The sequence below is a fragment of the Carassius auratus genome, chromosome 32 (assembly GCF_003368295.1).
Source record: "Carassius auratus strain Wakin chromosome 32, ASM336829v1, whole genome shotgun sequence".
Taxonomy (NCBI): Eukaryota; Metazoa; Chordata; class Actinopteri; order Cypriniformes; family Cyprinidae; genus Carassius; species Carassius auratus.
In genome coordinates this window covers 33,603,332-33,627,861 of record NC_039274.1, presented here as the reverse complement: position 1 = coordinate 33,627,861, position 24,530 = coordinate 33,603,332, and the positions used below count along the sequence as shown (strand labels likewise).

The window sequence follows — 24,530 nt, the reverse complement described above, 5'->3', positions numbered from 1 at the left end:
GAATGATGTGCGTGTAATGCCACGTAGACTGCACTGTATGCTTTTAACAGAGCTGAACTTTCACAAAAGTCTTTCAGGCCTGTTCTGTGTGTGCTAATGGCTTTGTTTTAAAAAGTGGTGGGGAAATTGTTGTGGGGTTGTGTTTTTTTGCATTTGCTTTGAAAGAATTTGCATGTCTGCCCTCAGAACTTGACATCTGTCATTTATTACACGGCTCTCTGAAATGCTTCATTCTCATAGACCTCAGTCAGGGTAGCAGCATATCTAGTTTCTGTCAGGAATGAAAAAAGTACAGTGCGCTCAATGGACTGTGATGTTGTCTAACAACTTGATGATTGTTCAGCTGAGGATATGTCCTTCCAAAAAACATAAGTCTATCCCTCACAGCCTCGTTTTCATCTGTTTAATTCAGTATGCCATTTAACCTGACTATGGTCTATTCTGCGATAATGACTGTCATCTATAGAAACAAAGTATAATGACTGCTATATACCTAAACCTTAACTCCATTTACTTTGAAACTGTATTAATACTTACAGGCCGTTTATTTTTCATAAATCTAGATAAATGCATGGCAAGGTTTATAAAGTGCATCGGACCCCTGATGTTCTGGATGCCGCAAATGTGTTTTGTGTTACATGTATTAATAAATTATGAAAAAGATGCTTTATTTTGGCTTTCAAAGAGTGTTGGGGATATTTACCACCTGTGAACGGCCCTTAGTGAAAAATGCAGATTCCAGCTTGAATTTTCTACTGTACCTTCATGACTTTATCACTGATGGCAAAGTTGTTGATGATGGACAGAGACTCCTGGAAACGTGAGCTGCCTGTTAGCGCCACATCAGCGATTAGCTGGCTCACAGTGATGATGATCTAATGGTCAGAGAGGAAACCAAGACAACTGATCAATGCAACGCTCCACAAACTTTCTTGGGTCACACAAGAGCAAAATGACTTTTGATATATGTTGCCTTAAAATGTTAATATGACTACAATTGCATTTTAAATTTATGTTCCTTAAAAAAATAAACAAACAGAGATAGTAGATTTCTCATTCTTTAACTGCTAAAAAATATTTTATCAAGCAAATAATTTCCACTTATACAATGCTGGTAAGGTTTTGGCAGCGAAAACTGTAATGTGTTTTTAAGAGCCATTAAAACACTTCTTTATGGGCTCAGAGGTGCGAGCTCATTAATCAAACCCTCGTAGTCTTCAAACATGCAGCCTCGCCCTCATTTTTAAGCATTAGTTTACTGTTCCATGTAACAACTCCAAATGATCTTTTACTGCAAAGTGTTGCAAAACAGTTGACAAGGAAACTGTCAAACAATGGGCCGATACATGTGCTGACATACAGTAAGATAGGATTTGTAATGTCCCAAATGAAAATGAAAAAACAGAAAGGTTATATTTGGCAAGCACAAACTGTTTTCCAAGTAAAACACAGTTGGGACTCATAACTTGTGTGTGACAGTTGGAAAAGACAGAGTCAACAAAAATCAACAACAAAAAACACGTACAAGCTCAGTAAGGTGAAATAAGAGTTTTCTTAGATGAATTAGGTGGCTGATCAAACAGAGACGTCTGTGTGAGATTGTTATTATATACCTGTAAGTGCATGCGCAGGAAGCTTTTCCTCTTGGTGTACTCAAAATTGTTCCTCATGAGCAAGTAAAGAAGGGCAGACGCTTCCCCTCGTAGGACGCTCAGTTTAGACATACAGCACTTCAAGACTTCATAACACAGCGAACCACACAGAGTTATACGGCCTTTAAAAAGGGGAACCTGGAACTAAAATATATAGATCGAAACACAAACACGTTAATGTTCAAAGGAAGGAAACTCAGGAACATCTTGAAAACTAAAGATTGTGTGGTCATTCTTTAAAGCAACAGTTTACCAAAAATGAAAACAATTCTCATTCTGAAGCTGTATGCTAAAAATGCACCTTTTGCTTTAGCATTCAGGTGGGGAAGGTTGAGTAAATTATCATTTTTTGAGAGACCTGTTGCTTTGTATAAGAAATGCATTGATCTCACCTTGATGATAAAGGCTCGCAGAGAGGCAAAGATGTGTTTGATTGCCGTTTCTGATGGTCCAACTTTTAATAAAGTGAGGTACGTGTTGAAGACCTTCGTCATCAGAGGATTGTGACCATCACTGTCCAGCAGTTGATTCTGTCAGGATCCATTAATAACACATCAGTTTATGAAAGAATCAATGTATCCTATCAACAGTAAAGGCTTTGCTTCATCATGAACACTAGGGTAAGAATAACTGAGTTTCAGTGATTACCTTGAAGCTCTGAGTGAAGAGTGAGAGGACATCCAGCACAGTGAGGCAGACCTCCGTCGACATATTCCCCTCAAGCAAAGACTGATGGTTTGTCTCGGCTTCTGTAGGACCTCCAGCTGAAATACAAGATTACACAAATACAAGCTAAAATCACAATGCAAAGTGAGTCATAAGATTATATTTTAGAAAAAAAAAATGATGGCCTAAGCCAAGAGAAATTAAAGATTATAGTTATAGTGTGTAACTTATTTATGGATTTAAAAACTAATAATAATAATAACATTATTCCTTAAGGGATGCATTAAATTGATCAAAACTGACAGTTACAAAATATTTTTATTCTAAGGTTTAAAAAAAATTAAAATAATTAAGATAAAAATAAAAATTCCACAAAAGCAAAAACAGAACTGTTTTCAATATTATTGATGATGATGACGATGATAATAGTTTAAATAAATAAAAAATTCTTGAGCAGCAAATCTACATATTAGAATAATTTGTGAAGGTTCATGTGATGATGACTGAAGTAATTGCTGCTGAAAAAGTTGCCATCACTGGAATAAAACACATTTTAAACTATATATCAAAACAGAAAACCGTTATTTTAAATTGTAATAATAATATTTCACAATATTATATTTTTGATCAAATAATGCAGCCTTGGTGACCTTAAGACTTATTTCAAAAACATGTTAAAATCTTACACATCCCAAACTGCTGTTACAAAAAGTGAGACTTGTGACAATGGAATTTAGAGTAAGGTTTCAAGGTAAATTAAGTTTTTATTATTATATATATTGAATTAGGTTAACATTTTTCAGTTTCATTTTGTCCATTGCATCTCACTATGTTACAGTGCATTATGTTTTGTAGGATAGCATAATATATCATTATAGAATCAGAAAAGCCATGAAAATCATGTAGCATGTAGCAAATCTTCCCAGTATGAAAGGGAATAGCATAACATATATCCACGGATTACCCATGTTCAGGGTTAATGAGGTGTCCATAGTGCTGAACTGCTGCAGCTTTGCTTGCATTAGGCTTCCTCGACCTCGCAGCACTGGCATGGTCTGAGACTTCCTGTCAGATGAGAAGAGCTTTGACACCCAGGGCTCCAGGCTTCTAAACAACACACACAAACAAAGCAATGCTAAACTTAATATCACTCCTTATTTGAAAGCACTGGGGGGTAATGAAATGTAAAAATCTGGCTTTGATAATACGATAGCATGATAGCTGAGGTTCATGTAAATATGAGTGATCTGAATGTGGTTAATTCTCGAATGGAAACATGTTGTCATTGTTGAGTCGCTATCAGGCGTACCGGCTGATGTTTCGCTTGCCCACATAACGGAACTGGACTATGCAGATCCTACAGACAGAGAAGAATGAAGATTAGCATGCAATATAAAGCCATAAATATCATTTAAACAGAGGGTCATGGGAGTCACTGATGAACATTATTTTATATTTTCAACCAATTTTCAGGGCCAAAATTCCAGATACTTTCCACAAGTATGCAGCTGCTTCCAGCTACACAAGCTGGATTTCACATGTTGTCAGAAAGCAATTCATAAAAGCAACACAGCTGTATACTGCATTCTCAGCAACAACATTTTTTTAAATGAATACTTTTGAGCAAATATTCATTAAATAGTTTTGAAGTGAAAGCAAAAACTTTCACATTGTTACATTGTTTTCCATATTCATACATATATTCATATATATATATATATATATATATATATATATATATATATATATATATATATATATATATATATGAAATAAATGCTGTTCTTTTAAACTTTAAACTGTTCGGTCAAACTTTATTTTAAGGTCCAATTCTTGCTATTAATTAACTATTAACTATGACTTTTGTCTCAATAAACTCCTTATTAGTGCTTATAAATAGTTAGAAAGGTAGTCATTAGGTTTAGGTATGTAGAGGATAGTCATGCAGGATATGTGCTTTATGAGTACTAATAAACAGTCTATATGCTAGTAATATGCATGCTAATAAGCAACCAGTTAAAAGTGAGAATTGGTCCCTATACTAAAGTGTTACCAACTCTTCTTTTAAAATTTAAAACCTGGAGAAAAAAAAGGATGTCAAGCAGCTAATTTTTTTTCTAAATTGATAAGAAGAAATGCGTATTCAGCATATTAGAATGATTTCTAAAGGATCATGTGAAACTGAAGACTGGGAAATGACTGCTGAAAATGCAGTTTTGCATCGCAGCAATTAGGGCTGGGCAGTATGATGGTATATATCGTTACCGTGGAATAAAGTGTCTATCATTAGAGATTCTGGCGATTTTGTGTATGCAAATATATCTGTGTAACACTGTACTGCTTAATTTGGGACGTGCATGATGTTTAATAAAGTTATTTAGAACAACAAGCAGTGAAAACAAACTCAATACTCTGCTCGCGCTGACTGACACACAGCCGAAATGCGCGCACTGGAAGCCCCTCTTTCAGACAGCATACGATCGGGAAAACTGATCTCTTTGTGTTTTTTATTGTGTTTGAATGGTCAAATAAATGTAAACAGTTGGGTGAATACATCAGTAAAAAGGTAAAAAGGATCCGTGCTGTTGGTCTTAAAGGGACAGCCTACTGTAGCTGAATAAATTAAAAGTTTATTTGTTATGTTATGTGTTTGCATTCTTTTTCTTATTTTTAATAACTATATCAAGATATATATCATTGTTGTGAAATAAAATTTCTCATTCTGTGAAATAAGATTTTGGTCATATCGCCCAACCCTAACAGCAATAAATTATATATATATATTTTTTAATATTAAAACAGAAAACAAGAATCTTCAATTGTACTAATGTCGCACACTATTCCTGTCTTTACTGTATATTTGATCAAATAAATGCAGCCTTGGTGAGCATAAGAGACTTGTTTCAAAAACAAAAAAAAATCTTTTAACTGTCCCATTGTGTAGTTACACAAGATTTAGATACACACGAATAATTAGGTCAGCACTTGTCAAACAAGTATAACACCTCATGAGAAATTTAATATGTCACTCACTCAAGCAGACTGAGGAAGTTCATGATGTCTTGTGGATTCACTTTAGACCAGTAGCCCATCAGAGTGTCTACATGAACACATTGAGTAACAGAAACAAAAGCATTAATGCAATATAGCTCAACTCTTCCTCTTCACAGTGACATTCTCAAGTATTTCAGGACACGCAGATAACCGATTCCCACGCTCTTTGACTGATGACCAATAACCCATTAACAAACGATTTCATAGATTACCGGGATGGATTTCAGTTGTTTTAAATGATTATTCTTTTGCTGTACAAATGTCTCTAATGAGAACCTGAAAAGAGAGCAATAATAACGTTTGTAGTCTTCGTGAGTGCTATTTTACAGCAAAGGAAAAAAAAAAGAGGCATACATTCAGTGGGAATTTCTGAATGTGAAGCATAATTCCAGGTATTCTTTGAGCATTGAAATTCAGAGTTTCTCAATCCTGATTCATATTTCAGGTGTCTCACACATCTGACATCCAATCAAGATCAAGCATCACTCTGCAAATGAGCCAGTAAGCCGGCGTGGGAGTCATCCAAACTGTGTGGGGCTGGGAAAAAAAAACCAAGAGCGGGGCTTATACCTGTCATCAGAGTTCAGAGTGCATAAACGGTTCACCCATAGAACTCCAACAAACGCTCAACAGATTTCCACAGAATTGAAACGCCTGTCATTTAAAGTTTAACAACAGCTGCCAGCCCCAGCTCACAATCTGCCCTGTTCTGCATGTGCAGTATACAGATTTTATTTTATTTTTCTCATCCAAGCAGATCTGGTAAAATTAAGAATTAGTCAAAATATGCTTTTTATGTGCATTTGAAACAAAATGTATTGTATACAGCACTATGCGAAAATGTGTATAGTGCTTCTATGTCACAATGCTTTGGGGGGTTGATTATGTGGTTCTTGTCAGTGGTGTCTGACTGGAGACTAGGGCATCGTTTTGGGGCTGTTAGGGTGTGTGGCTGCTTGCCAAGTCATTCTGGGTGGTTTCTAGGGCATTAGTTGGTTGCTTGGCTGGTTGCAAAGAAAATTCTTGGTGGTTGCTAGCAAAAGGACGAATGATAGTGAAGCTGGAGAAGAGAGCATGTGGATATACGATTAAAGCTGATCTGAAAGTAACGCTACAATCGTGACTATAATTCTAATGGTGTTTTATGATGATAACAAAAGACTAAAGCGTGCTTACCATCTGACAAAGTTCTTACAATATGTAGGAAACACAGAAGCAGCCCTCTGATCTCATACTGCCCCAAACGGCCAGTGGTGGGTACATTGCTCATAGTGGAACTGCGCCTGTGTAACTGAGCAGAAGTGCACGGGAAAAAATTAATAATGATGCATGATTTGTGTGATGCTAAATAAGGTAACCTGCAGTGTTGGGGAAACGTGTAACAAAAACTTTTCTTTTTTTTTTGCATTATTTGTTAAATTTATATGATAATAATACAATGAGTTTGATTGTGTTAAAGCATGTTACTGCATATTTAATTGATTAACTGACAAACAATTGAAAACTTCAAAATATAATAATATTATATACATTCTAGTAAGCAAATTACATAATTTTATACATTATGAACTACTGATCAACAGTTTGGGGTCGGCAAGATGTTTTAATGCTCACCAAGGCTGCAATTTTTTTTTATAATAATAAAAAAATAAAATAAAAAAAAGAGAGTAATTTTGTGAAATTTATGACAATTAAAAAAAACTGTTTTCTATTTTTTTTTATTTTAAAATCTACTTTAATCCTGAGGTGCAAAGCTGAATTTTAAGCATCATTATTCCAGTTTTCATTGTCACATGATCTTTCAGAAATCAGTCTAATTTGCTGATTTGGTGTTCAAGAACTTCAATCACTATTGAAAATATTTTAATATATATATATTAATATTTTCATGAAAATTCTTTAATGAATAAAGTTCAAAACATTAACTTTTTTTTAAAAAGCGGAATATTTAACTGTCACTTTAATGCATCCTCAGTTAATAAATATATTATTTTTGGAATGGTAGAGTATATATATATATATCTGAGAAACAAATATTTGACTGTGCTAATTACTAAGAAAAGTAACCATGTAATAGAATTTGTTATTTTTTTATATTGAGTAACAATATTGTGACATGTTACTTTAAAAATTAACGTTCCCCAACACTGGCCACCAATAGTGACATCATGGCTGTCTCGGTTTCACCTCATTGACGTCTGAAGTGCCAGGATCTCCATACATGGAGCTTCTGGACTCCCCTTTCCTAACATGTCCATTCTGGGTAATGACACCGGCTGTGAAAAACACAACACAAACACAGACAAATTTAAACATTCTGTGTGTCTGTTACATTTAACGTCTGTTGGCAAAACACTCTGATACTCACTAGGCTCCTTATCAATGATTGTGCTGCTTCTGCGGCTGTCCACTGACAAATCGTCCCGGTACTAAAGGAGCATGGGAAAACAGGAACAATGCTTATCCGACTGGTGATCAAGAACTTGCAAGGTTAACATTTACAGCAGGCCATGGGATTTAGATGTAGCACTCGCATGTCTTGAGTTAACACAGTGCAAAAGTAAACTGTATCAGTAAATACTGAAACAACTCACACGCACCCAAAATAAACACACTGCTGTCAAAAGCAAACGGCTAACACAAACACAATAACTGTGAACCATCTGTGAACTCTTTTTCTCTCGACTGATTCAAATTACGTTCAACTAAAAATAATATTATGCAAAATATCCATTGCAAAGGAATCAGATAGACATTTCAAAGTTGAATGGGAGTTGTTTTCAACTCTACAGTCTATTTCGGTTAAGAAAACAATGAAATCTCATCTAATGTCTGTTAATATTTTCTAAATGCCTCAGATTTGTCTAATCTTTTTGGACTGACTTTTAAGAAGTTTCAGTGGTGTTTCAATTGATTAAACAATATGCATTTCATAAAACCTTGATTTCACAAAACGGATGGAGACCGAGTCATTGTAGATCCCAGATATGAGAGAAATGGATGTTTACCATGAGGCCGAGGTCATTTCTGCAGAGTTGCCCCGGGCTGTTCATGTGGCTCAGGTTTTGGTACAGTAGCTCAATGAGAGGCAGGTACAGCAGACAAATGCGGGCTTGCTGGTTCTGTCATCAGATGAACGGAAACAGATGATTATGAAACACTGTAGCAGAAAAAATGGTCACCAGTCAAAGACGGCAGCTGTTTGTTTTACGGTGTATATTTCGTTTATGAAATCAAATATTCCATGATTTTAAATAATGCAGAAATAAACTTTTTTTTTTTTTTTTTTGCTACAATACACAATTCAAAAATATTTGTATGGTTTTGGCTAAATGGCTGATAATTGATTAATGGTCCAAGTCAAAATAACCCAAGCCTCTATCAGTGTTGTTTCTGTCCACTATAAAAACTATAACAAATATTCTTTGTTTACTCAAAAAGGCTGGAATAAAATGAAATATAACTAATAGATTTAAAAAGAAATTACCTTACAAAGCTTAAACAAAAATGGAAATTTTAATTAACTTGACAACATAAATACATTTAAGTTGAAAGTGAAAGTGAAGTGACATTCAGCCAAGTATGGTGACCCATACTCAGAATTTGTGCTCTGCATTTAACCCATCCGAAATGCACACACACAGAGCAGTGAACACACACACACACACTGTGAGCACACACCCGGAGCAGTGGGCAGCCATTTATGCTGCGGCGCCCGGGGAGCAGTTGGGGGTTCGATGCCTTGCTCAAGGGCACCTAAGTCGTGGTATTGAAGGTGGAGAGAGAACTGTACATGCACTCCCCCCACCCACAATTCCGTCCGGCCCGAGACTAGAACTCACAACCCTTCGATTGGGAGTCCAACCCTCTAACCATTAGGCCACGACTTCCCTGTCTAAGTTTAAGTAATAAATACACTTAAATGGAAACCGAAATAAATATATCATTTTCAATAATAATGAAAATCTCAAAAGCAAATAAAAAAATATTAAAAATAAAAGATAATTCAAAATAATGTTATATAAATAATACTAAAATGAACCTTTTTCTCAAAGATATTTTCTAAATTATACGAGAAATAACACTGTTTACTTGAAGGACATTAGAAAATGGTCTATAACTAAAAATAACTATTTAAATAAAACCACTAGGCTAAAGACTAAACTTCTAAGATTTTGGGAAATATTCCAGGAATGACCCGTCACATATGTTTTTAGAAAACGAACGTCATTCTTGTCATTTTTATGATGGTACTCATACAGTTAAGCATGTTTCATACAGAATCGGCTAAAAACCAAACCATATTAGCTTCTAATGTTCACTGTCTTCTGGAAACTATCCCATGGTTATCCCAGAGGTTCAGGCACCAGTAGTGACTAAGTCATGTAAAAAACAATTGAGAACAGATCATAAACAGATCATAGATACTTCTCAAGAAATGCGATTGCAGCAGGAGCTCGAGAGCTATGTCTGTGCTAACGATCTGGAACTTCGATCTAGACTCACTGAATCTGGCATTTGCATAACAGACAGACGTCTGTGAGAGATGAATGCAAACACAATGTGCAGCAGTTATTTACAGTGGTGACAAAGATACAGACATTACTGAAGGATTTCTTTGCATTGTTGTCGGCCGCCCTCCTTGATAAAAGGTAAAATGCAAATAACACACATTTCAGTAACAGCGACCTGCTTATGCATTGGGGTCATCTCAAATAAACTCCTGCATCCCTGTGCATGTTGTACAGAAAAGTTTAACTGCACTTATTTGTGCTGCTTTGTATTAATTAATATATTAATAAAATATACCTGATAAATATCTAAATTTAATCTGGTTTTTCATTACTTGACTTGGGTTTAGAATACACAAAACATCCAAATAAACAAGATTTTACATTTTCAGAAGCCTATGTGAGATACCATGATGTGTTAGGTACAACTCCAATTCCATTTTTTTCCCTTTTTTTTTTAAGGGTTGCTTGTTTTTTTTGCTGCTAGACAAAATCAGCAATTTTGTTGGCTTAGAAAATAATAGCACACCTCTCTTCAAAGTGCGGCATGATTTGAGCAGTCTTTAATGTCTGTCATCTGTCATATGTGTGGGTTAAAGTTACATCACATCCAACATTGAAAAATGTCTCATCATGTATTCACCCAGAAGTGTCTTCTGTGGAACAAACTCAATGTTTTCTTTTCTCTTTTTCTAAACCATTGCTTCTGGCCAACTGTCATACAAGTTCACACTCGACACAAACGTCCCAAGTGAAACTCGTGACATGAGTTTCAGCATTATTTCCCGGGAGTTTAACAAGGAGTTCATGCCATGCTTCACAATGTTCTGAATGAAAAATGTTTCAAAAAAACTTTAAGTTACCATATTTCTCGGACTACAAGTTGCATCTGAGTATGCATCAGTCCAAAAATACGTCATGATGAGGAAAAAAAACATATAAGTCGCACTGGACTATAAGTCGCATTTATTTAGAACCAAGAACCAAGAGAAAACATTACCGTCTCCAGCCGCGAGAGGGCGCTCTATGTCTTCAGTGTAGACTACAGGAGCACTGAGCAGCATCTCTGGCAGATAGAGCGCCCTCTCGCGGCTGGAGACGTTAATATTTTTAATATAATTTCTTTCGGTTCGTTTCAAATTAATTTTGATAAATAAGTCGCACTAGAATATAAATCGCAGGACCAGCCAAACTATGAAAAAAAAGTGTGACTTATAGTCCGGAAAATACGGTAATAGAATTTTCACACATATCTATTGTTTCGCTTCAGTTTCATCAACTGGAGTTGCATGGATTATCGTTTGTTATTTGCATGGTTGTTGTTGAATTACATGGATTAATAGTTTTTTTTTTAGAATGATGATTTTTAATTTTTTCAGTTTTTTGTCGTGCTTCTCCATTCATCAGGGCTGCACCTCTGTAATTGGATACTATTATGCATGTGTTTATAAGAGCAAAACAATCTGATTGGCCAGTAATGCTAGTTTGGTTGAGAGTCAAAGCTGCTCCTCTCATACGTATGATAGGCGAACTTGTTTACTCGAAAGTGATATCAATCAACAAGATTAAAAAAAATTTAAATGTAGGATTATTTTTCTGGAAATCTAGCACAGTGCCACAGAACTTTAACCCCTGAATGCTATTAGTAAACAATACTAATTATGACTTATGGAGACTAACATTAACATTATTAACATGACAGTTATGTAAAGTTGCGCATGCAAAACCGTCTATTCAGCAGCAGCAGGGACGGGATATGTCCGGTCCTTTCTAAAACAATACGAACGTTTATGAAATTATTGAACACCTTAGAAGCATTGTATCTGTCGTCCATGGCATGTTTGATCATGAGGTTCTTGAGTGCAGCCACAGCCAGTTGTCTGATCTCTGGGCAGCCCTGGAGTCCATCGGCCACCTCTCGCAGCAGCAGACCCACCAGGAAATGATTTTTGCAATAATCCTCTGTCAGGCTGTACTCCAAACTCTGATCTGAAACACATGATTTCACGGTCGGCAATGTTCCACACTAGTTTTATATCTTTTTTCATTATTATTTATAGCATTATGCAGTATTATTGTAATCCGTGTGGCCTTTTATTAAAAATTAAGTAGCAACACCTTTATTTCATGCATCCTCAAGATGCAATACTTTTAAAGATGCATATATGCAAATGGTGCTTAACATACAGGTGTGACAGGTAACACTATCTGTGATAGTGAAAAGCATCCAGATGAAAAGACAGTGTCTAGGGTTTGATGGCTGAAAACTCTCAAGTGCTTTTGGGAAGCAGACTCCACTGCATTCCAGACACCAAACATCAACAGAAACAGAAACCAGTGACAGAAAAATCCTGTGCTTATAGTGAAAGCATTTTTTTTTATTGGAAATAGGCCACGCAATTATAAATAGCCTTCTTTAGCAATAAAACCAAAGTCTTGATGAAAATATTCATCCTCTAATGACAAGTAGCTGTTCACCTACAACTGAAAATTCAGTCTATTTTGACTCTTAAGTTGCTTTATACATGCATGCTGTTATTGATTCCGTGGAACACAAAAGGAGAATGTTTGAAGAATCTTAACACAGTGACAAGTGGGTCAGAGAACCAACCATTCTTTTGAGCAGGTTCGTTTTCAAATAGGACTAAAGGAATTCAATTAACTGATTTCGTGATTTAGCTTCAGAAAAGGAGAAGATTTTAAGTCTGTTCCTCACAAAGATGACAGAAAACGTTACGAAATATTACAGTTTTTGCTGTATCTACGATCAAATTAAAGCAACACTGGTAAGCATGAGACTTCTATGGAAATCCTTACATTTTTGAGTGGTAGTGTTTGTCTACAGCGTCAGTTTTGGAGATTTAGTCACTGTGAATCCTTATTGAATTAAAAAATGCTACTTAAATATATTAATTTTTTGTTCCACACAAGAAAGTAAGCAATTCGGTAAATGTAATGAGTAAATGATAAAAGTTTTTTTTTTTTTTTTTTTTTAAGATCTTTTATATTCCCTATATTCTGAATTGGAAACAGAACAGCCAAATTTCCTCAAATTGTCCTAAAACAATAGTAATAAAAACCAGACAGCAAGTGCACACAAGATGTTTCTGCACTCATTCTGCATGTGTAGTATTAATAAGTTAAAAAGGGCAAGTCCAGAGAGTACAAGACAGACAAATAAAGGATACACTTCATTAAAGCAACAAACATCTCAGGTAGCATGAAAACCCTGCCCTTTTAATTTCTGTGGTGTAAAAGCATTCCAAAAATCCTGTCACATGACACATTTAGTCATTAAAGTTAATCAGAGCAAAGCAAATATGTTACGCTTGGTTACAGAAAAAGCAAAGGCCTCGACCTGAAGTATCAAATGCAGTTAGACAGTGATTGATGAATGATGCAGGAGCAGAGCAAGGCAATTAGTGGAGTTATCAGGACGATTATCTGGTGACTGGAAGTGCGTTTGCGTCGGCATTGATCGGTATCACCTACCTACGACACCAAAACGCTCCACCGCATACGAAATTAAATCTGAAATAATAAATAAAAGGAAGCAATCATGCAGGATTGCTATTATCAGTGGTGGAAGTGAAGCTGTGAGGGTGTGTGGCTGTGTTTGAAACGGAATAGTACTCACTAATGAATACTGAAAACTACATATTTCCTTTCATTTGTTTCTTTATTTATTTTGAAATGGATTTTAAATGGTTAATTATGCATTATGTAATGACAAACATTTCAAAGAACAGAATGCTACATTGTTGCACATTTAACCCTTAGGGGACTAAGCCCTTTTTGGTCCGTTTTCTCTATTTTTACATTTCGGCTTATAAACCATATGTAATGAGGATGGACCACCATGTATTTGGTATCAGTGGATTCAGAAGACCCTAAGCTATCATAAGCATGCATGCAATAGGTCTATAAAGTAAGTATGAGTGAAAAATTGTACAATAAACTAGAGAATTTCAAAGACGAAAATGAGATTTTTGTCATGTATTACTGAAAATCCTTCCTCACACAACAATAGTTAAAAGTTTTTGACCCAAAAATATATTTTTCAAACTCTTTGCTTGACAGAAATGGGTTAATGTTCAATCAAATGTGTAAAGAACAAATAAATAATTAACTTTATTTACAAACAGTCCTAGGCGTTTTTTATTTATTTTTGGGACTAAGCCCTTTTTGGTCTGTTTTCTCTATTTTTATATTTGGGCTTATAAATCATATGTAAAGGAGATGAAACACCCTGTGTTTGGTATCTATGGATTCAGAAGACCCTAAGCTACCATAAGCATGCATGCAATATGTTTATATAAAGGAAGTATGAGTGAAAAATTTTACAATAAACTAGAGAATTTTAAAAACGAAAATTAGATTTTTGTCATTTATTACTGAAAAACACACAATATAGAACAGTTTTTGAACAAAGAAAATATATTTTTTCAAACTCTTTGCTTGACAGAAATGTGTTATTGTTTAATCAAATGTGTAAAGAACAATTAAATAATTAACTTTTTTTAAAAACAGTCCTAGGCATGCCAGTGAGCAAAGAAAGGCCTCTCCAGGCCTTTCCAGTAATTGTTCCAGAGCTTGTTCTGCCGTAAATCTTTTACTGCTTGCCATTTTGATAAAACAATTCTGTAATAATGCTGTATCTCTCTCGAATTTATCTCTTTGTGCTCGCTAACACTCCGATCGCTCTCTGTAACACTCCGATCGCGTTCTGCTTTCTCCACCCTGATGCTGATTCTCTGAACGCTTATTGATTACATGTCTTTTACTATAGTCCAGCCAGCTTTTACAAGGCTACAGCAGAGCTACTACAGAGTCCTCTGAATGGCTAGAAGACATAACCTTCCTCTGATTGGGTAAGAAAAAGACTCCTCCCAGCGGCAATTTTTCCATTGGCTGTTGTGTGTTGAATCTGCCTAGCACAATCGTTTTCATTGGCCTGTTTACGCAGTGGTATTGCGCAATAAGGGAAGTGTTTAATATACAAACTGGACACCGCTGTTTTCAGCGGAATCTGAGGAAGACGGCAAAAAAAAACACATCTCTCTAGCATTAATAGTTTTTGAGATAACTACACATTTGTAAAAGTATGCCATTTTGGCCGGTACCGCCCAATCCGTCCCCAGAGGGTTAATTCAGCAAATTAAATTATATATTTTATTAAGGATGCATTAAATTGATCAAAAGTGAGACATTTATAATGTCGCTAAAGATTTCTATTTTAATTATTCGAGTTGAGCTCTTATTTTCCATCAAAATGTTCAAATTTACAACACTGACAGACAGCAACAAAAGCATCAGATGTGCTGAATGAAAATGCAAATGCATTCTCTGCCATTAGGTGGCGCTTTTCGACAAAGAGAAATACAGTGTAGTTTTAATCACCTTTTGAAAGGGGTGTATAGTCTAAATATGTTTGTGTGTGTGTGTGTGTTTCTTTGTGTGAATATGTATTAGTTTCATAAACTACAGGAAAGCCACAGTTAATATAATATTTTTCCTTCATATCTTTTGACTACATCAAAGCCAAATGCAATCATCACTGACTGATCAATGATACGCATCATTTGTGAGAAGTTTTTCTTTTGTGGTTTGTGCCACTAGAAACTAGGCATGACATCACTCTGCCACCTGCAGCATTTCTCCCGCTGAAAATGAAGTGGGAAGTGCTGGAAATTCAGCTTTGCTATTACAGGAATCAATTATACTTTAAAATATATTAACATAGAAATCGTAAACATGAACTCTGCTTATGGTGAGACTGGAATAGTTATCCATGCTGATTGACTGAAGGTTTTAGTAAAAGGAGAGCGTTTTTGGTGAAACTGATAAGCTCATGACTACATGAGTTTCATGTTACATGCGTTATAACTGTATTGCTAAATTCTGTGTTTAGGGGAAACTTTTAGGGCAAAATATTCAGATTCCTGCACAAATGATATGTTAAGTTTAAGTGCCATCACGTGACATTTAAATCCCTGTGTGGCTGGTTTTCAGGTTCGAGTTACATGGCATAATGAATGGAGCTGCTAGCAGATCTTAAAGTGGTGAAGTTGTTAAAGGGGGATGGAGGGGAGGGTAGGGGCAAGGAAAGTCAAGCGGGGTGGGTGGAGGGTGGAGAGACCTACCTTGAACTCGCTGCAACTTGGTTCGGCCAAAAGCCATGGGCAGGTTTAGAGGAATGTAGTGCTCGTGGTTGCACACCGTCATAAGGAAATCAAACTTCATCTCTGTAAGTGCCTGCAAACATTGCGTAAAAAAAAAAAAGGTGAGTGCGATGCTGGAGAAGCTGGTTTGGAGATCTAGATACAGGTCAGAGCAAAACAGACAAGATAAAACAGATTTAATCGCAACAGCGTATCTGTACAAGCTCTGACAAGCTGTTTTAACTCACATCCGATTTCAGCAACACTTGTTATTAACACAAGTTCATTTTTAAAGTACAGTAAGCAGGTTTGAGTCAGATGACCAAATAGAGCGAGAAGGTGAATAAAAGTACAGCAGTTTAGATTAATAATGGGGAGCAAGTCCATCAAGACATTACACTGATATTACACTGAATACTACAATAAATAGTTTTCAGTTCTACAAGGGAATTTAGCCATTACAACAACAATGTGCAGTATGAAGAAGTGATGTTTTGAGTTTTGAAGAAGATTAAATGTACTTCAATATTATTGGTCATTAAGGGTAGTAAATCATATTAATTATTATTAAAAGATAATACTGCAACTAATTCTACTGCCATACTAATAATATACAATGCACTATAGATTGATGAGCTGCTGGGTTCATGAAAATTAATCACATTGTCTTCGTTCAGTCAAACTGATTTGCTGAAATCAAAACAGGGACGGTAATAGATCAGCGCCATTTGTGCATTATCCCCGCCCACTACCGGAGAAACCGGCTTCTGCTTCTGCTAATTCTAAATGAACTCCATTATTTTAACAGGAAAATACAACAAAGAATAAAGTTTACATATAGCGTGTTGATTCAGCATGGTAAGACTCTCTCTCACTCTGTGCATGTGTGAGAAACAGCGCTATCAGTAAAGCGATGGTGAGTCGTGCGCCCTCACACAGAGTTTACAGTTCGGCAAATACAGGTGTACTGTGCGTCCATTGAGATGTATTGAAAAGTACAGATCGCTTGATGGAGAGAGAACTCTGAAGCGCTCAGTGAGTGTTCAGCGAGTGAAAATGTGAACACACACACTGGCGAGGAAAATCTAAGAATTTATTAGCCAATGGCTAATGATAGACATCATTTAGTCGCATAGAGTAAAATTTAGTGATTTACTCGCAATGTAGAGGGTAGAATACACATGCTTTCAAAAAATAATAATAATAAATAAATAAAATAATCAACCATTTTCTGAAATTCATAAAATTCAAACATCAACAAAAAAACAACTCAAACAAACTGCTTCAGAAAATCTGGTTTTGTGAAAAGCACTACAATAAATTAATTTAACAGTTTTCAAATCGAGATTTTGTATACACAAATATAGTTCAGTGTTAATTTATTGTTTAGCATAATTTCCACTGAAATATGAGGTTTAATTAGATATTCATTATTATTAAAAATACATATTTTGCACCCTTTAAAAGCATGTGTTTATTTCTCGACAGGCTGTGGCACATAGAATTTGCAAGAAAAAATGAGTCATGCATGATGTTATGATAGGATAATCCACAATAAAACTATCAACATCACAGAAGATGAGAACAGAGAAACTATTCAGCATTCCTCTATGAGTCACACCCATTATCTGGATGTCTGTCTGTCTGGACTCCTCAATAGGGTTGTGACGGTGAGGAAATTTTCCACCCCGTTAATCGGCGCGTGACAACACTGATAATACCGGTATCACCATATCACTTTTCCTTTTAAATAGCTTGTGAAAGCGCAGTAGGCCTACCCATTTTACTTTCACTTATGAATTAGCGGTAGTTTGACGTCAATTGCTTGAATGCAACAACAAAATACAGGTGCTTCTCAATGATTTTAAAATGTCGTGTCAAGTCACCTTTATTTAAATAGCACTTTAAAAAAAATACATTGCGTCAAAGCAAATTAACAAGGTTCATTAGGAAACAGTGTGTCAATAATGCAAAATGACAGTAAAAAAAAAAAAAACTGTTTATTTCAGTAATTCAACTCAAACTGTGAAACTTGTGTATTAAATAAATTCAATGTACACAGACTGAAGTAGTCTTTGGTTCTTTTAATTGCGATGATTTAGGCTGACATTTAACAAAAACCCAACCAATTCAATCAACAAATCTCAACAAATTTGAATACTTCATAAGACCCAAAAAAAAAAAAAAAAAAAAACATTTTTAGTGAATTGTTGGGCTTCTGGAGAGTATGTTAATTAACTGTACATGTACTCAAGACTTGGTAGGGGCTCCTTTTGCTTTAATTACTGCCTCAATTCAGCGAGGCATGGAGGTGATCAGTTTGTGGCTCTGCTAAGGTGGTCTGGAAGCCCAGGTTTCTTTAATAGTGGCTTTCAGCTCATCTGCATTGTTTGGTCTCTTGTTTCTCATTTTCCTCTTGACAATAGCCCATAGGTTCTCTTTGGGGTTCATGTATGGTGAGTTTGCTGGCCAGTCAAGCACACCAACACCATGGTCATTTAACCAACTTTTGGTGCTTTTGGCAGTGTGGGCAGGTGCCAAACCCGGCTGGAGAATGAAATCAGCATCTTCAAAAAGCTGGTCAGCAGAAGGAAGTATATTAAGTGCTCCAAAAGTTATTGGTAAATGGGTGCAGTGACTTTGGTTTTCAAAAAACACAATGGACCAACACCAGCAGATGACATTACACCCCAAATCATCACAGACTGTGGAAACATAACACTGTACTTCAAGCAACTTGGGCTAAGAGCTTCTCCACCCTTCCTCCAGACTCTAGAAACTTAGTTTCGAAATTCTCTTTAAATAACAAAGAAAAAACATTGAGCCAGACTTTAGACCAGGTTTGAGTTGTCTATGGCGCAGTCTATTTTCAGTCTATTTTTAAAATAGCAATGCACCTGAACGCACCTCTTTTTTAGACCAGCACGCCCATGGGCACAAAAATGAGCTAAATTAATTGACGTGGCTCTTTATGGGAAAATGGCGCCGGACTGAAACTAGCAAACACACTTGTGCTGCACCTTGCTTCACATTGCGCCGGGTGTATGATAGGGCCCTCTGTGTTTATTTTGACACAGAACATCTCTATGGCCACATCAATCGGGAGACTTTTCATATGCGCACTTTAACTTCACGTCAGTGTCATGCGCTAGATGAGCAAGTGCGGAAATGGTACAGGTGACAAGCGAACTTATGTCAGTAAAAATAATTTTCAAACGTTATATTGTGTTCATAGCACTTGCTCTTCAATAGCAAGCACAAATGCAGCAGTCTGTAGTCTTTAACATTTAATATTAAAGTTATGTCATGAAGCTATCAAAAAAGTTATTAAAGTTGCTTTAAAACTGTGCATGCATGTAATTATTTGTTATATATGAGTCACATTTAAGAGCATTTCTCAGTTGTTTTCAAAACAGTCCTGGAGCAGCCCAGCTGTCTCCTCATCTAGCACAATGATTCAACCGGTCAGCATTAGTAGACTTTAGACATTTGACCTGAAGTGGGTCAGAAAAGATAAAGAGTTTTGAGAAAATATGCTTGTGCCAGAAGTGTTCAGCAGCAGCTTTTAAAGTAATAGCAGCCAAAATAATCTAATAACCCAGCTGCTGAGATGTCTGTTCATAAGATCAGAGTTTTAAGGATTCATCTATATTTAATATAGAATTTAGTCTTTGATAACTTTATTCAATTTACATATTTCCTACTTGCTGAAGGGCAAAGGTTGCAAAATATGACATTTTTGAGGATTAAGTTAACTTTTTTAAAGTCTAATAAATGTAAAAAATTGACAGACCTCAATTATACAGTAGTGTTGAATGGCTATAGTCAATGATTAGTTCTTTAAGGGATAGTTTTTTATTATAACTCCAATTGGATTTGGAATTGGAAACTAGTAGGTCATATACACCTAAAATAGATGACTTGAGGGTAAATTATGGGGTAATTTTTATTTTTGGGTGAACTATCCTATTAGGGTATTGGGGAGGAAAAAACAATTTCCTAGAGATATCGGTTTCTACATTAATTTGAAAATAGAAAGTAAAATTATTGCAGTATAAAAGTATATTTAAAAACTTTAATTCTAGGTGGGATTAGTTGCGATTAATCTCCGATAACAATTGATTAATTTGTTTTTTTTAATCGATTGACACCACTAATTATGACACTAATGTTACCTTGAAGACCACCAGGTTGATTTGATGCAAAAAAAAAAACATTTAATCATTTACCAATTAATATGATCAACCCACTAAATAAATGTAAGTAGCATTGCTTTGACCATGTAATGTACATTGAATTATTTTGCCTACCTTTGGATCTTTCAGGCCGAAGCCACACATGTAGTCATTTATCAAACTGAAAGCAAATCCTCGGTTCATGAACGTAAGGCAGCGCTGTGAAGGGGGAGAGTTTCAGTCAGAACAATGTAATGCCTTAAAATGAGGTCATGTGAATAATAAATAAATAAAAATTATATAGTAAAGAAAGAGGCACAATAAAACTTTACACATATTATTTATGAACGATAAAAAACGTGTTTGGTTAAACTCTAGTGCCAGGGACAATTAGGAGAAAGAGAAGCATGTTTAACTTTGGTTTAAAGTCTTGATGTTGGCCAGACATTCAGTCAAATCTTAGCTTGGCTTAAGATCCAGTAGTGACATTTACATTACAACACACTGGTCCAAATGTTGAAACACTTCAAATAATAGCTATTATTAAATGAAACTGATCAAATTGCACCAATCTACCAAATTTTATCACTTCAGTTTAATTATTAGTGTGAATGGCATTTGAAAAAGCCATGATTAATAGGTTAATATACAACTACAGGATATTTTTCATAGAAAAAAAAAACCTTCTAGTGGCACAAACTGCAAGAGATTTTAATGGTTGATATGTATCATTGATCATTAAGAGATTATATCATTCTCAAACAATCATTACGTTTGGCCTGTATGTGGTAAAAAATATAGAGGAAAATATGAAATACGAAATTTGCTGTGATTTTCCTGTACATTATGCAACTGCTTTACAAATTCACACAACCCTTCTTAAGTTTGAGGTCAGTGACATTTTTTTAAATGCCCCCTTATTTGATCAAAACTGCAGAAAAACATTGATATCGTGAAATATCGACAGAAGAATATTTGAATTTTTAAAATGTACTGATGAATTTTCAGCTGCCATTTACTCTTCAGTGTCACATGATCATCCAGGAATCATTTTAATATGCTGATTTGCTGCTCTAGAAGCATCTCTTATAATCAATGTTGAAAACAGTTGTGTTGTTTACCTCATTGAGACATTAAAGAGTTAAGCCTGACCTTAAATAATAAGCCTGACCATACTAAATACTACAGCTCTAGGCCTGACCTTGATGAAGCAGGCCAGGCTAAAGTTGATGCAGCGGGCCTCCTCTGGGAACTTCTCGTAGGACATAGTAATGTGAGGCATGATTGACAACAGCAGGGACTGCAGTGCTTGGTGGAATGATTCTGGAAACCTCTGGGCTCGCGGCATCTGCAGGAAATGTACAGTAGAGGCGGTTTCACATTCTTAACTGTCACATAGAGTCATTTGTAAGTAAAGTAGGATTTCAGCTGTTAATGCCCCTATATATTCTAACCGTATGCAAGTCCAATTTTAACAACCTTTTTCTTGAGTGTCATGCAATCTACGTATTGTGCTGAAGGCATGTTTGAACAACAGACTTTACAAACAGCCTTTAAATGACACACATAAGTCATGATTTCAGTTATGCAAATAGCATCCAATAGCATGTCAGTAAGGTCTGAACATGTTTAAAATAGCCTGACATGAAGTTGGAACTGTTAAACACACACTGTACATGCAAAAGACAACTCTGTGTCAACAGTAGAGTGCAGCGCAGCTCGTGTTCCTTGTTTTGGAGTTTGAAGGGTGCTCCTTCACAGATACCCTGATCATGCAAACTTTTTAGAATGAGGAAGTTAACCGCATTCTATGTATAAATGCCAAAAGTGGAAAACAACATCCTGCTCGACAGCCCAGGATTATTTACATCCAGCTACTTTTAATTGTGTTTTACTAAGGACGATGACTAAGAAAAGGAAGTGGAAAGTAAAGCCCTATACACTCCTCTAAGATAACAGATGGCTGTTAATTGATATTAAATTTCTTTGATAGTGATTTAAAGTGTAAAGTATGTCAGCGGGTTATACTAACTTTCATTCTGTTACCATCCTGGAGGTACTGTGCCATTGACTTTGCGATGGTCTCAAAGAAGAACCAGGAATACTGTAATATAAGACAAAAAGAAAAAAGACTTCATACAATAACACAGATAAACGTCATATATGAGTGCCTATACAGTATCACATGATCCTTATATCTAATATGCTTATTTGCTACTCAAAGAACATTTCTCTTTATTATCAATCATACATTTTTAGGATTATCTGATGAATAGGAAGTTTAAAAGAGCAGCATTTATTTGAAATAGAATTATTTTGTAACATTTTAAATTTGATTCATTTAATGCATCCTTGCTGAATAAAAGCATCAATGTTGTTCAGGGAAAAAAATGATCCTCAAATCTTGTACAGTAGTGTAACATGAAATCTATTTAACAATGTTTAAAAAGAATAATAATATTAATGTATACCAAATCATATCACAGGAATGTTCTGAATGCGTGCCACTAGATATAGATTTTAAAACATACACATAAAAGTATACAATATCACAACATAATCACACAAGTAAAGCAAACTGAAAGCTAACTGCATTGCAGAAACAATGGACTCATTGTTCTACAACAGTACGATGTGATCTCTGACACCAGTCAAACTAGTATTCATATGAAAAAGCATATTCCCTCAAATCTAGTTCCAAGAAAGCTCTGAGAACTGAATCCCAAGAAAATGGTTACGTAAAAAGACTATTAAATATATTTATGAAAAATTATATAAAAATACACATAAAACCAGTCAAAAACCAAGTCTTAAATGGCTTGATATACTTCAAACAAAGTTCGGGGCTAAAAGAAGTTCAAAAAGGCAGAGCGACGGAATACTGATTTTTTTAAACATTCCGACACCCCCGCGCTGCTGGAGACGGGTGTAGATTAATATAAACATGTGACACAACGCTCACGTGTATCCCTTAAACACAACAACGATGAAGTGAAGAAGAGTAGGCGATCTAGGTGTGAGACGGGCAATAATGGCCAGAATATTATAGACAAAAGAATAATGTTTAGTCAAGTATCATGTTTCCAGGACAAAAAAAAACCCATAATCAGTCCTTTATGAGAAGAGTGAATGTCTCATGGCCTGAAAACTGTAGTATAATCTGGAAATTTTCATTTATTAAACTGGATAAATTGTTACACCTTTTTAAATTTTATGTGATGTCATGATTTACTTTTGATAATGTTAGTTTGGCATTTCATTTATTGTATACCCTTTAAATTTGTTTATTAAAAGAACAACAAAAGCAGCAGAAGAATGGCGTAAAATTTATTTAAAACACATGTATTTGGTGCTTGCTAGCTTTTATTTTTACTCTTTCCTTTCATTCTTTTCATGGATTTGGAAAACTCGTCTCTGGTGTTTCTCAGCGTCGCTTCTGGAACAATTTCGGGTCTTCGAGACCAAGCTTCGTTGCAATTTCTTTCTAGGAATTAAATGCGTTCTCTTTCTCTGAAGTCTGTCTGCGAGCGATCGTTCCGGTTTTGGATATATTTATGGCTATTCGACACTCCAGTGTATTCATGTTGCTAGGGACTATGCCTAAAATATTTTTCTTTCTTGCCTGACCTCGGTTGAATGAAAATATAACGTTAAGGTTAAGTTTCAGAACACACCCACTGCGTAATCTCCACAGACCAATGGAGGCTCAAAGGTGTTTAGGAGCCAAAACAAACTCTTCCAGAAAGTTTGCTTTGGTCAGCTGCTTCAAACTACCGAAACAAACTCAAAATGATCTTGTTTCAGCCTGATATTGTTCGAAATCATATCAGTTTATTCTTCAATTTCGTTTTGAGCATATGGGGGCCTTGAGTCACTGGGGTATATTTGTAGCAATAGCCAAAAATACATTGTATAGGTCAAAATGATAGATGCCAAAAATCATTAGGATATTAAGTAAAGATCATGTTCCATGAAGATATTTTGTAAATTTCCTACTGTAAATATCAAAATGTAATTTTTGATAAGTAATATGCATTGCTAAGAACTTAATTTGGACAACTTTAATAGTGATTTTCTCAATATTTAGATTTTTTTTGCACCCTCATTTTCAAATAGTTGTATCTCAGCCACATATTGTCCGATCCTAACAAACCATACATCAGTCGAAAAGCTTATTTATTCAACTTTCAGATTATGTTTACATCTCAATTTTGATGAATTGACCCCAAGACAGGTTTTGCTATCTAGGACCACTTATGAGACGAGTCGGGTACATTGATTTGAAGAGACTGAGGAAGGTCCAGTGGCACT

The 24,530-nt window shown here is 35.5% G+C and overlaps 1 protein-coding gene across 2 annotated transcripts in view; it reads right to left on the bottom strand.

Moving 5' to 3' along the window:
• Positions 1-24,530, bottom strand: part of LOC113052260 (dedicator of cytokinesis protein 11) — a 65,853-nt gene that overhangs the window by 18,167 nt on the left and 23,156 nt on the right. The window contains exons 27-43 of one of the 2 annotated variants that reach the window (XM_026216675.1): positions 22,252-22,323; positions 21,421-21,567; positions 20,355-20,438; positions 16,027-16,138; positions 13,376-13,414; positions 11,691-11,872; positions 8,381-8,494; positions 7,741-7,801; positions 7,560-7,648; positions 6,549-6,663; positions 5,352-5,418; positions 3,628-3,675; positions 3,283-3,425; positions 2,301-2,416; positions 2,045-2,182; positions 1,614-1,796; positions 762-875 (exon numbers count right to left, since the gene is read on the bottom strand). In XM_026216675.1, the coding sequence (XP_026072460.1) occupies positions 762-875; positions 1,614-1,796; positions 2,045-2,182; positions 2,301-2,416; positions 3,283-3,425; positions 3,628-3,675; positions 5,352-5,418; positions 6,549-6,663; positions 7,560-7,648; positions 7,741-7,801; positions 8,381-8,494; positions 11,691-11,872; positions 13,376-13,414; positions 16,027-16,138; positions 20,355-20,438; positions 21,421-21,567; positions 22,252-22,323 (1,824 nt within the window). The remainder of the gene's footprint in view (positions 1-761; positions 876-1,613; positions 1,797-2,044; positions 2,183-2,300; positions 2,417-3,282; positions 3,426-3,627; positions 3,676-5,351; positions 5,419-6,548; positions 6,664-7,559; positions 7,649-7,740; positions 7,802-8,380; positions 8,495-11,690; positions 11,873-13,375; positions 13,415-16,026; positions 16,139-20,354; positions 20,439-21,420; positions 21,568-22,251; positions 22,324-24,530) is intronic. The other variant, XM_026216676.1, reaches the window with a different exon arrangement.